Source organism: Myxine glutinosa, chromosome 3, assembly GCF_964187855.1.
Source record: "Myxine glutinosa chromosome 3, kmMyxGlut1.1, whole genome shotgun sequence".
NCBI classification, from domain to species: Eukaryota; Metazoa; Chordata; class Myxini; order Myxiniformes; family Myxinidae; genus Myxine; species Myxine glutinosa.
In genome coordinates, this window is record NC_136263.1 from 183,669,942 (window position 1) to 183,682,492 (window position 12,551).

General features: G+C 43.6%; 1 protein-coding gene across 1 annotated transcript in view; it reads left to right on the plus strand.

Annotated features, from left to right (window-relative positions):
• LOC137422993 (ras-related protein Rab-40C) overlaps positions 1-12,551 on the plus strand; it is a 54,807-nt gene that overhangs the window by 22,938 nt on the left and 19,318 nt on the right. The window contains exons 2-4 of the mRNA XM_068109730.2: positions 1,496-1,556; positions 4,320-4,380; positions 11,412-11,489. Of these exons, the coding sequence (XP_067965831.1) occupies positions 1,496-1,556; positions 4,320-4,380; positions 11,412-11,489 (200 nt within the window). The remainder of the gene's footprint in view (positions 1-1,495; positions 1,557-4,319; positions 4,381-11,411; positions 11,490-12,551) is intronic.

The following is a 12,551-nucleotide window of genomic DNA, read 5'->3' on the forward strand; positions in this document are numbered from 1 at the left end:
GGCCCCCCTGGATGCTACATTTGATGAGATGCATAACCACTGGAATTAATGGACACCTTGCGCTATTAGCCATCGAGTTACCTCCGCCACCAAAGGTGAATGGAGGTTATGTTTTCACCCCTGTCTGTCTGTCTGATTGTGAACAAAATATCTCAAAAAGTTGTGGACGGATTCGGACGAAATTTGGCAAAGATGTAGCGTATGTGACGAGGACGAAATGATTAGATTTTGGTGAAGATCTGGATTCGGATCCGGCTACTAGAATTTTTTAAAGTGATTCTTCACCATTGCCAGATAGGGCCAACAACGATACATAGCAGGATATCTCCATTTGTGGACGGATTTGGACGAAACTTGGTGGACAGGTTGGGTGTCTGACAAGGACGATTCGATTCGATTTTGGTGAAGATCTGAATCTGAATATGGATTGGGATTTGAGAATTATTTAATTTTTTAAAGTAATTCTTCACCATTGGGAGATGGTGCCAAAAATTGGGGCCAAAGCAGGATAAAGCAGGATGGGGCCAAAAACAAAGCAGGATATCTCAAAAGGTTATGGATGTATTTGGACGAAACTTGGTGGACATGTTGGGTGTCTGACAAGGACGATTCGATTCGATTTTGGTGAAGATCTGAATATGGATTGGGATATGAGAATTATTTAATTTCTTAAGTGATTCTTCACCATTGGGAGATAGGGCCAAAAACGATAAATAAGAGGATATCTCAAAAAGTTATGGATGGATTTGGACGAAACTTGGTGGACCGGTTTGGTGTCTGACGAGGACGATTCGATTCGATTTTGGTGAAGATCTGAATATAGATTGGGATTTGAGAATTATTTAATTTTTTTAAGTAATTCTTCACCATTGGGAGATGGGGCCAAAAACTATACAAAGCAGGATATCTCAAAAGGTTATGGATGTATTTGGACGAAACTTGGTGGACATGTTGGGTGTCTGACGAGGACGAATCGATTCGATTTTGGTGAAGATCTGAATATGGATTCGAATATGAGAATTATTTAATTTTTAAAGTAATTCTTCTCCATTGGGAGATCGGGCCAAAAACAATACATAGTGGGGTATCTCAAAAAGTTATGGATGTATTTTGACGAAACTTGTTAGAGAGGTTGTGTGTGTGACAAGGAAGAATCTTCCATTTTGGTGAAGATCCGGATCTGGATCCAGCTAGTATAATTTTTAAAGTGATTCTTCACCATTGAGTGATTCTTCATTCTTCACCTTCACCATGCTCTCTACTGAGTGCCGTTCTAGTGTTGTTATGGTAATAGCCAATGAAAGCAATGGCGTGTCTGTAAGGTGTCTGGGTGGTTGTCTGTTGAACATGATTGGTTCAAAGGAAGTGTTCTGCACGAGTCCGTTCTGCGATTGCCTTGTAATCCCACCCTCTGCTTTGGAATCCTTGCTATTTTGTTCAACCAACTGGATAAAAGTATCACTTTCTCAGCCAAATGCTCTTTGTCACTTTGCAGGAGTCGACTGCAAAACCACAACCATTTTGCTGGATGGGAGGCGAGTGAAGCTGCAGCTGTGGTGAGGCCTCTTTTGGGGGTAGAGTGGGGGACATTCCACCATTAGCTCTTGGAATACTAGAGGGAGGGGTGCAAAGTTATCCTTTAACCCCTTAACCCCCTCTGCCGCATCATCTCTTCATACATAATTCTCTCCACTCTTCTCTCCGTTTCCCCTTTCATCATTTCCGTGGCCCCGAGGCCTTTAATAATCTTCTATTCTTCAACGTGGCTTCTTTCAGACGCAAGAGGAACGCTGTGTCTCTTATTTCGAACACTTTGTGCCTCCACTGTTGACCTGAGTATAAATATTTCCCGCACAAAGTGTACCACGACGGTCCCTCATTACGGTTTTCTGCAGTGCTGAGCAAAAGAAGCGTTTGCTGTTATTCATTTGCAAACCATCGCATCTTCTTTTGATCATATCGACGCAGCTTCACGCAAAGTATTCCCTTATGTGGCCTTTTTTTTTTTTTGGTCGAGAATTGGCGAAAATGAAATGCAATCGGTGATGACCAGGACGTTGAGTTAACATTACAGTTATTGAATCTTTACTCCAGCCCTGGTCGTTGGCGGACATGAAATATCCCATGGTGTTTCGCAAAGAGTAGGCGAGTTGTCACCAGCATCCTGAACAGATTCCAAATTCATGCCACCTCAGTCGAACGACATACCTGGCCAGCTGTTTCACGAAAGACCTGGGTCAGAAACTTTCCCCGGCAAACCCCACAAGAAGGTGGGATTAATTACCTCCTTCACCAAAGGTGGATGGAGGTTATGTTTTTACCCCCGTCTGTTTTTCCGGCAAGTATGTTGGTTTGTCTGTCCGTCTGTCCGTCTGTCCGTCTGTCTGTCTGTTTGTGCGCAGTACTGTCTACATCGTTGCACATAGCATCGCCATACTTTACACACATATTTGCCTTGCCCTGGAATAGACTGTGCCCATTTTTTAACTTTCTAGGCCCAAGGTCAAGCTCAAGGTCACACAAATCGTGAAATCAGGGGGGTCGAGTTTTCATTTAAAATATATTTCAAACCACTATAACTCTAAAAGTACAAGAGATATGCATGCACTTACTGTTACTGACATACAGGAAGTCACATACGACATTTCATTTGGCACCATGACCTTTGACCTTGAGTGACCTTGAAAGGTGAAACTCAAGGTCAAAAATTGTTTTTTTTACAAATAACTCTGTCAAAGTACATTCCGGCAAGTCCTCGGTCTCTGACCGATTTCTAGTTTCTCTGTTTCTCTGTCTGTGAACAAGATATTTCAAAAAGTTGTGGACGGATTCGGCCGAAATTTGGCAGAGAGGTAGTATGTGTGACAAGGACGAAATCTGGCCTTGCCCCCCCAGCCCTCTCTGGGCTCTGTTCCCCAAATATTCCTACAGGTCGCACAAGATCTGCCTGCAACCCTCTTATGGTTAAACTGCCAAAATCAAGACTTTCTGCTCACCTTCACTCCTTCATTCCTCTTTTCTCCCGCCTCTGGAACAAACTCCCTCACTCTCTTCAATCCCACTCCACCCTCCAGGTCTTTAAAACAGCTGTTCACCACCATCTCTTATCCTCCCCCATCCAAAACCTTGATCTTTTCTACTCCCGCTAATTTCGGTCCCCATGTGTTTTATACCTCTCCCCCCCCCCCCCCCCTCCCCTTCCCACGCCTCCTGCCCCCAAGCCCTCTCCCTCCCACACTTCTCCCTGCTCTCAAATGTTGTGGTTGTGTGCTTCCCCTTCTCTCCCCATCTTGGCTTCCGCTCCCTCTTTTGTATATTTTGTTTGTCTGGTTGATTTGTTTGTGAAATAAATGTTAGCTCTTTCACGAGCCTCGATTCAGTATACAAAACAAAAAAAAAAAAAAAGATCCGATTTTGGTGAAGATCTGAATGTGGATTCAGATGAGAGAATTATTTAATTTTTAAGTGATTCTTCACCAGTGATAGATCGGGTGAAAAGCGATTCTATAACATAGTAAAAAATGTTATGGACGAGTTATGACTAAACTTGGTGGACGAGTTTGTTAGGGGACCAGAACAAGCCAATTCGATTTTGAGTCGGGTCCCAATCCAGATCAGGCCTATCATTGGGATACAAAACAACCTGTGCAGCCCGGCGGAGGTTTGTGCTCTACCGAGTGCCGTTCTGGTAAGGGCTGTTGTCGGAGTAGTAGTCGTCGTACGTAGCATAATACACGTTTGCACTTTTCATAGCACAAATGTTTTGTTTTACTTTTGTGTCTGCGGCCAAGGTAATGATTGTTTTGTGCAAGTTATGAAAATATTTGAGACTTTTATGGTGATAAGTGCCATTTTCTCTTTCGCATGATGATGGAAACTGCATGTAAAACACAATTTAGATATCTGGGCCTATCTGCTTTATCAGCCCTCTCTGGCATTGTCTTTTTCTAGGCTTGGGCTGCAGCTTGTTTGTTTTCCTGATGGGAAGCCATTACCACCCTTGTTATGTTTTCCTTTCGGTCTGTGCCAGGGTTCACCCCTATCTGAAAACATCACGCCACTGATGTACTCATGGTTTATAAATGGTGTTGATTTTTTTTTTTTTAAGAGTTCAACATTAAAATATTATATGTTTGATACGTTTGTCTGGTGATACGTTTTGTTTTATTTATTTATTTATTTTTGCACTCCTTGCTCATTACTCTTGCTCTTGATATCTCCCCTGCTCCGCATCCTCTCCCTCCCTCCCAATCCACCCCAGCCACTTGTAATTTACCATGGAAATACACATCATTGATGGTACAATCTCTCATTTCCAGGGACACTTCAGGCCAAGGACGATTTTGCACAATATTCCGATCGTATTCCAGAGGAGCGCAGGTAATGCTTAGCTTTTGGGGTTTTTAAATGGACTGCTTTGTTATTTGCTTCTTTTTTTGTGCAGAAATGCTTCTTTTGAAACCTTACTCCTCCATCCTCCAAACTTGGCTTCAATATCAACTCATGATACAGTTCAGTTCAGCTCACTTGTAGCTATTGTATAACTAAATTGGCATTTTCATTATGCAGTTCAGTCCCATTATAAGACACACTGATAATATTAATGAGTTTCTTGATAATAAGCGACTCCTTTGTCTTGATGTATTCATACATGAAAAATGAATCATGATTAATATTAATGAATGAATCATAAATGATGTACAGATATATTATTTTTGTCTAGATTATTTGTCTAGATGTCTAGATGTATTGTCTCGGTGTTTGTTTAGATGTTTATTACTAGATGGTATTCATAGAATACTTCCTCTGCGCAGTGAACTTGGTGCGAGCCAACTTTTCTGTTTTTCAAAGGTTTTTTTTATATTTATTTATCCAATATGGCTGCCAGACCATGTAAACGATTACATCATACATTTATATTCTCCAATTCTCCAATATAAATGTTGTGTAGATCATGCTCAATAAATTCCAAACTGATCAGATGAAGCGTTGTCCCTGTCGAATTATGACGTCATAATTAAGACACCAATGACGTCATCGTTAACAACACTTATTCCCCATGCGGAGTTCTTTACAATGAACCATGTTTCAAATTTTCCATGAAGCGATTTCAGATATATAGAGTTCCAAAGTTTTTTGGTTTTTGCAAGATGGTGCCTGTATCATGTGATGTATAACGTTATAATCTATATTATGAAAGGAGCCGTGTCTGTCTGTCTGTCTCGTGTTATAACTTGGGAACGGATTAATGGATTTCAATAAATCCAACTACGGTGGATTCGGGTAACTCCCGGGAATGTTTGTGATCCAAAAAAAAAAATTTAAATTTATTTTTATGGGTACAAAACACAAGCGTGTGAAAACTGCAAATGCTAACATGTGACTTTAGTTATCACTGCACGGAGAGCAGGATCTCCCAGGAATCCTTCTTTGTTAACTTGAGATCAGATTTCAAATGAAACCACTCTCATGAAGTAAACATCCCCACTTATCCCTCTCCCTACAAAGATATTTTATCCACCACGTTGATTCCACATCTCCACAAATACAAATCATACATTTTTCTCCATTTCTTTCATTTAATGTCTTTTTTTAACACCAAACAACAACAACCTTTTTATTTTTTTTCAATTACGCAAAGATTGGTTTCCCGTCAGCGAAGCGACGGGCCTTATATGCTAGTTATCATAAAAAATATTCTATAGGAGGCGCTCCTTTGGTGAAAGGTTTGTGTCAATCAGACCAAGAATTGCAGAGAAAAAAAAAATTAATACTGATCGAATCAAGCGTTGTACTTGTCGTATGATATCACAATGAAGGTACCATCATGACATCATCATTAACATATCTTATTCCCCGTGGGGAGTACTTGACAACACCATGTTTCAAATTTTTTTTCCATTGAGCGGCTTCGGAAGTATGGAGGTGTAACGTTTTTTCCCAAGATGGCGGCGTAACACGTGACCTATGATGTCATAATTATGAATAAAGAATTATACAGGCGGAGGCGCTCCTGTGGTGAAAATTTCGTATCCAGAAGACCAACAGTTGTTGAGAAAAAAATTCACAATGAACGGATAAGTGTTGTACTTGTCGAATTATGATGTCATAACGAAGGCACCGATGACGTTATCATTAACAAATCTTATTCCCCAAGGAGAGTACTTGACAATGCGCCATGTTTCAAAAATTTTTCCCATTGAGTGGCTTCGGGCATATGGAGGTGCAACGTTTTTTTTCCAAGATGGTGGCCGTACCACGTGACCTATGATGTCATAATTATGAATAAAAAAAATGGCACTATTATGGTGAAAATTTAGTGTCAATCGGACCAACGTTTACCGAGAAAATGAATTTAGAAAATGCAGACACGCACGTACGCTGCACGTACGCAACCGAATGCCTAACGCTGCTTTTTGCTTCGCGAGCGCAGGGTAAAAAGTCCCATTTTAACAACGTATTTTCAACTTTATGTATTGAGCAGTAAAATGTAGAACCTATCGTCGCGTGGCGGTAGGTCTGGCAAATATATCGATCTACCTGATATTTGGGTATAATTTTGGATTGTACCTTTTATTTATCGAAACAAAACACTCAAGATTGAGTTGTTACTGCTGCTCAGTACTCGCAATGGCACACATTTACAATTCACGCTCTTCTACTTCACACGGAAGTGACGAGGACGTGGTGGGAGTCAGTCACGTCCATTGAGAACTGCGCTTCTCACCAGAGGCAGGTAAAGCAAATGCAAGTTAACAATGCCATGCGTACGTTGTAAGCTTTCTGACTCTTGCTGCTTCAAAAGTGCAGTGAGAATGACATGCCGTGCTTGCATGCAATTGTTGCAAAGGCACTCGTGAAAAAGAAAAAGAAAAAAGAAGAAGAAAAAAAAAGACACTGATGACATGATAGGGATTGGAACTTGGAAGAATATGAAAGATTGGATACTAGCAGAAAATGAATGACGATGAATAAACTTTTATTGGGTTAGCGTCGATGCACTTGCGAAGCGGTTTCGCTTTCGCAGCAATCGTGACACCCTATAAATTGTCCAGTGTCCTCAACATTAATCTCATTACTTCATTGCTGGATGCAGGGCTGAGCTTGCAGCAAGGCCTCGAGGTACGCACATTCGCTTCTAAGCTGTCTAGCCCGGGTTTGAATCCCTACCTAGCTAAAAAACTGTCATCATGGTGTTTCACATGCAGGGTGATTCATCAATGTGTGTGCCGTCGCTTGGATGGATGTTGCTGGGCATCCCTTTGTCTGCCAACTCCTGTCTGTCATCATTAGTAGGTGGACGTTAAATAACCCATCATGTCCTTTACAAAGAGGAGATGAGTTATCACTGGTACCCTGAATAAATTCCAAATCCCTGCCCTAACCTGCAGTGGTTGCATCAGTGGCTCCGCTCCCTTAGCCAATGATGCTACCCTCCAGCATTGTGCTGCATACGAAATAAGAAGATTGCTGGCAGCAATCTCTCCATGCTGGATTTGAGTTTATGTGTGAGAGTTCCCAAATCCCATCTGAAACCCTGGTTCAGGATACTGTGTGTGTGCGTGCGCCCATCCATCCATCCATCCATCCATCTGTCCATCTGTTGTCCAGTGTTGTCCCTGTAATTGATATATTAAAGTAGCTGGATTAATCTGTCCCTCTGTCATGCTCTTTTCGCTTGGATGTCATTACGGCATTACGTTTCGCACTCACCAAGGCCGGACTGGCTGTTGGCCGGTCCACCACTGCCCACCTTGTTTGCCCAAAGGTCATTACGGACTATGATGGCGACCTGTTCTTTCCATCCGAGATGTGGGCTTGGGCCTGCATCGGCGATGGAGATTGCGAGTGGTGCTGGGGCAGTATCGTTGGTGTTTGCGATTGTTGGAGAACATAAAACTTGTGTAGTCGTCTCATGTGGTTGATCGGACGTGGCTGCGGAGAGTCTACCAGCTGGCCGGCATTGCCACACTGGCTTCCAGAACCACGTGTGCCATTGCAAGTTGGCACAGTTCCAAGTTGGTGTCGGCTGCTAACACACAACCCCTTTGGTGCGATAGCTTGGAGAGAAACGTGTCGTACGAACCAAGGATCACTGGCGTATTAGTAGCCTAATATTTTCTGCATCTGGCGAAGCAAATGGGACGGCTTGGAGTTACCTAGTTCAAGGTGGTATATCACTTGTTCCAAACGTTGAGATTTGCTGTTGGAGAACTGGGGGTTGGATCATGTCGGTTGCATACATCACAACATGGAGTGGCGAGGCGGCCTGCAGCACATGATCAAACATCGTTTGTTGCACCGTAATCCCACTTTCTGAAGGTTGCCTCCACTTGTGCAAACCACAAGGCCGGATCCTAGGCCCAAATCGTGGCGAGTTAGGGGAGCCACGTCGACCTTGTCAGGATCGGAGTTTGACATCGTGAAGCGATCAATCATGTTGAAGGTCACAACTTTAGCGAGAACGAGCTTATTGTTCAAGGATATTGTTTTTTTTACTTTCACTTCGGGTAAACAACAGGCAACCACCAAAGTCTGTTCCTTCGAACCGCAGCCGTGAAAAAACTATCATGGCCCCACCTCAATCCCCTACTCTTCACCAATTGCCTAGTTGCACCGGATGAGCGAGCGGGCATTACCTGGACTCCTACAGGTCCGACACGCCAACAGAAACACCATCATTCGGTCATTGCAGATCAAAAGCTTTTGCCGAACTTTCTGGTCACCGACCATAAGCTTTGGCCTCTTTAGAAGCTTTTCCTTTCTTGGAGATGCCGGTCGTGCTGACACAACAACCTGTATATTTCATGACCATACAAAATGAGTGCAATCTCTCTGGACATGTTTGTTCTTGACATGAGTTATTGCACCACTGAAAGGCTTTCTGTTGGAGCTATCACCAGGCACAGTTGGATATTTGTTGAACGTTCAAAAGCCCAGTTTTATTTCTCTTAGAACCATCACTTGTATTGAGTGCCACATACAAAGTCCCTGGTGTTGGGCTAGCGGCTAGGGTGCCGGCTTAGGATCCTAGGATCCTGGGTTCGAATCCCGGTCGATCGCTGAATTAACGCCAGGGGGGTTGACTCAGCCTGTCATCCTTCCGAGGTCGGCAAATTGAGTACCAGTTCACTGGTAATTCCCTGCTTGTCGTTAAAGGCGGCAAAAAGGGTTGGCGTCAGGAAGGGCATCCGGCCGTAAAACATTGCTTCAAAAAGGGGACCGAAAAACAACAACCACGGTTCCCGAAAAAGGCCAACCCCCGCTTGCGGGGAAAAATGGCCTCTAAAGGTGGTTTTATACAAAGTGAGTGGACGCCAAATGAACGAAGGGAAAACTTGTCTTTTTTTTTTTTTGGGATACAAGATCGAGGCTCGTGAAAGAGCTAACATTAATCACACAAAAAGTCAAACCGACACATAAAACACAAAATAAGGGGAGCGGTAGACAAGATGGGGAGAGAGGGGGAAAGACACGAACACAACATTTGAGAGCAGGGACATCGAGAGAAATGTGGGAGGGGGAGGGCTTGGGGAGGAGGTGGGAGAGGTATAAAACATATGGACACTGCAAGGACTTCCTGGAAAGAAGTTGGAATTTCAAAAAAAAAAGTGTATCTGGGGTGAATTAGCGGGGGTAGAAAAGATCAAGGTTTTGGATGGGGGAAGATAAGAGATGGTGGTGAACAGCTGTTTTAAAGACCTGGAGGGTGGAGTGGGATTTAAGAGAGAGGGAGTTTGTTCCAGAGGCGGGAAAAAAGAGGAATGAAAGATTGAAGGTGAGCAGAGTGTCTTGATTTTGGCAGTTTAACCATAAGAGGATTGCTGGAAGATCTTGTGCGACCTGTAGGAATATTTGGGGGACAGAGCCCAGAGAGAGCTGGGGGTGCAAGGCTGGAGAGGAGTCGGTAGAAGACAGAAAGACCACCAAACCTGCCTGCGGTGAGTGAGTGAAAGGCCCTTGGAGTTAGCTTCATCGTGGGAGATTCTAATGATTCTGAAAGCTTTGGTTTCAAAAGCTGAAGCCGAGCCAGGTGTGAGGAGGAGCACCAGCCCAGAGGGGGGAACAGTATTCCATTGAGCTGCGGATAAAAGCCTTGTATGTGGTGAGGAGCTCAGGTGTGCCAAGGAAGGACTTCACACGACGGAGGATGCCCAGTCGGCGACTGGCTTTGGAGGCCAGATTTGAAATGTGGTTTTCCCCAAGAAAGATCATGGCAGATAGTGAGACCCAAAAGCTTGAGTGACAGAACTTCTTGGAGAGGATTGTTCAGAAAGTGGATGGGAGGGTTGTCCAGTCGGTCTTTTCGGAGAGACATCGTAAGAGTGTGAGATTTGTCAGGATTGAAAGACATGTTCCACTTGTTTGACCAGTCTGTGATTTTGTCCAGGTCTGCAGAGAGCGAGGAGGCTGCAGATTGCCAATCTGAGGGATCTGAGGAATTTGATTCTGATGTGTCAAATCATGAATCTCAGCTTCTTGGAATGTTCGAGTTTCATTTTAAAATGATTGCACATACAAAGTTTCATTTTAAAATGTTTAAAAATGCACCTGTAATTGCCTTTTTCGGTATTTGTCCTTTTGATCCCACCTCAGGTGGTGGGGCTAATAATGATACTGCTCTTCCATCTTCTTGCCATGTGGTAATCACAACTACACAGTTTCGTGAATTTCTGCACAGCAGTTTAAGAAGAGATAGCATGATTCACAGACAGACAGACGAAGCCGATTACAAAACCCTCCTGCTTTTTTTTCAAAAAGTTTGGGAATAACAATAACAATATGAGTTCCCTTACCAGGAACTTCAATGCAGGAGTAGGAGGCCATTAGGCCCATTAAACTTGCACAATAGGCCCAAACTGTAGTTGTTTGTCCAAACTCTATCCTGTTTAAATTCTGAGCATCAAACATGTACCATCTTTTGTCCTTGGTATGACTCGGCCAGGGTTTAAATCACCTACCTCCCAAATACAGATTGGACACCACAACCATCAAGTCACCAAGTCTGGTTGAGTTGAACCAGCAGTTATTATTGAAGCAAGACCAGGGTCCACTTATTATTTGTAAATTAATTAAAAAGAACTTTGTCCATAATATTCCGACAGAATTGTTGTACAACCTATATCTCGAGTTCCTCCACTCCCAACTGCTTCGGCTGCTCCACACAGCAGATTGTAAGGCCAGAGGCAATGGGAAAACCAGGGGTGTGAGATCTGAAATGAATGCCATCATCAAGGCCTCACCTGACTTTTCTCCATCCCCCTTTCCCCCCATTTGTGCGTGCAACGTACCGAGCAGGTTATTGGAGGTTTTAACTTGTTACACTTTGGATGTGTTGTGTGGTACCTTGAGAAATTCTCATGCATATTCGCTTTGATTTGTGTTACTCTTCCGCTCCCCCACCCCGGCAGGGCATACTTTTGGTGTACGACATAACCAGCAGATGGTCTTTCGATGGCATCGACCGCTGGATTAAGGAGATCGACGAGGTAAGTGGAGATCGATTGATCGGGTGGATGATGAAAGCCAAGTTTTTCCACACCGTCCCCGCACACATCTGTGCTCATAATATATTCTTTCTGGAATTGTTTGAAATATAATAATGCTTCATTTCGTTTGTTTTTATGAAGCGACTGTTATTGTGCAGGTGTTGATGCAAAACCTACTGCGTTGTCGTATCTGAAACGGGTTGCCTGGCAGTCTTGTGCAATTTATTCACAATGGTCCTGGATTAACCGTGGCTTCTCCACTTCGCGGTTATGCTGATTACACACCACCCTATGCTTGCTAATGGTGGTATTTTCATGTGAATTGAGAAAACGTGCAATTTGAAGGTCTGCTGGGCTCGTTTTGCTCCCTGCAGTTTGCGGCGTTTTCATTTGCTCCCTCGGCTGGCAGGATGGTCTCGATGTACGCACACTCACCCATAAGCCGTCTAGCCTGGGTTCGAATCTCGTCCCAGCTATAAACTGTCATCCCAGTATTTCACTGGCAGGGTGTGCCATCCCTCGGATGAACGTACCATCTGCCGGCATTTGTTGGTGGACGTTGAAGATCCCATGGTGTTCTTCACGAAGAAAAGATGAGATATCACCAGCACTCTGGCCAAATTCAAAATCTCTGCCATCACCTATAGAGGGCATTGCATCAGCGGCACAGCCGCACCCTCAACCAATGATGCTACCCCACAGCTTTGGGTGGATATGAAAGAAGAAGCTCATGAACCTTAAAACTTCAAGACTGCAAAATCTGGGAGAGCGCTTTTGTTTTTCTTTTTGTTTTTGTATACAAGATCGAGGCTCGTGTAGGAGCTAACATTAATGACAAAAAAAACAAAAAGGGACAAATAAGACATAATAAAGGGAGTGGGAGACAAGATGGGGAGAGAGGGGGAATCACACAAGTACAACCTTTGAGAGCAGGGACATCGGGAGATCTGTGGGAGGGAGAGGGGTTGGGTGGAGGAGGCATGGGAAGGGGGGGTGGGGGGAAGGGGTGGGACAGGTAAAAAAAAACACATTGACACTGCTAGGACTTCCAGAAAAGAAGTC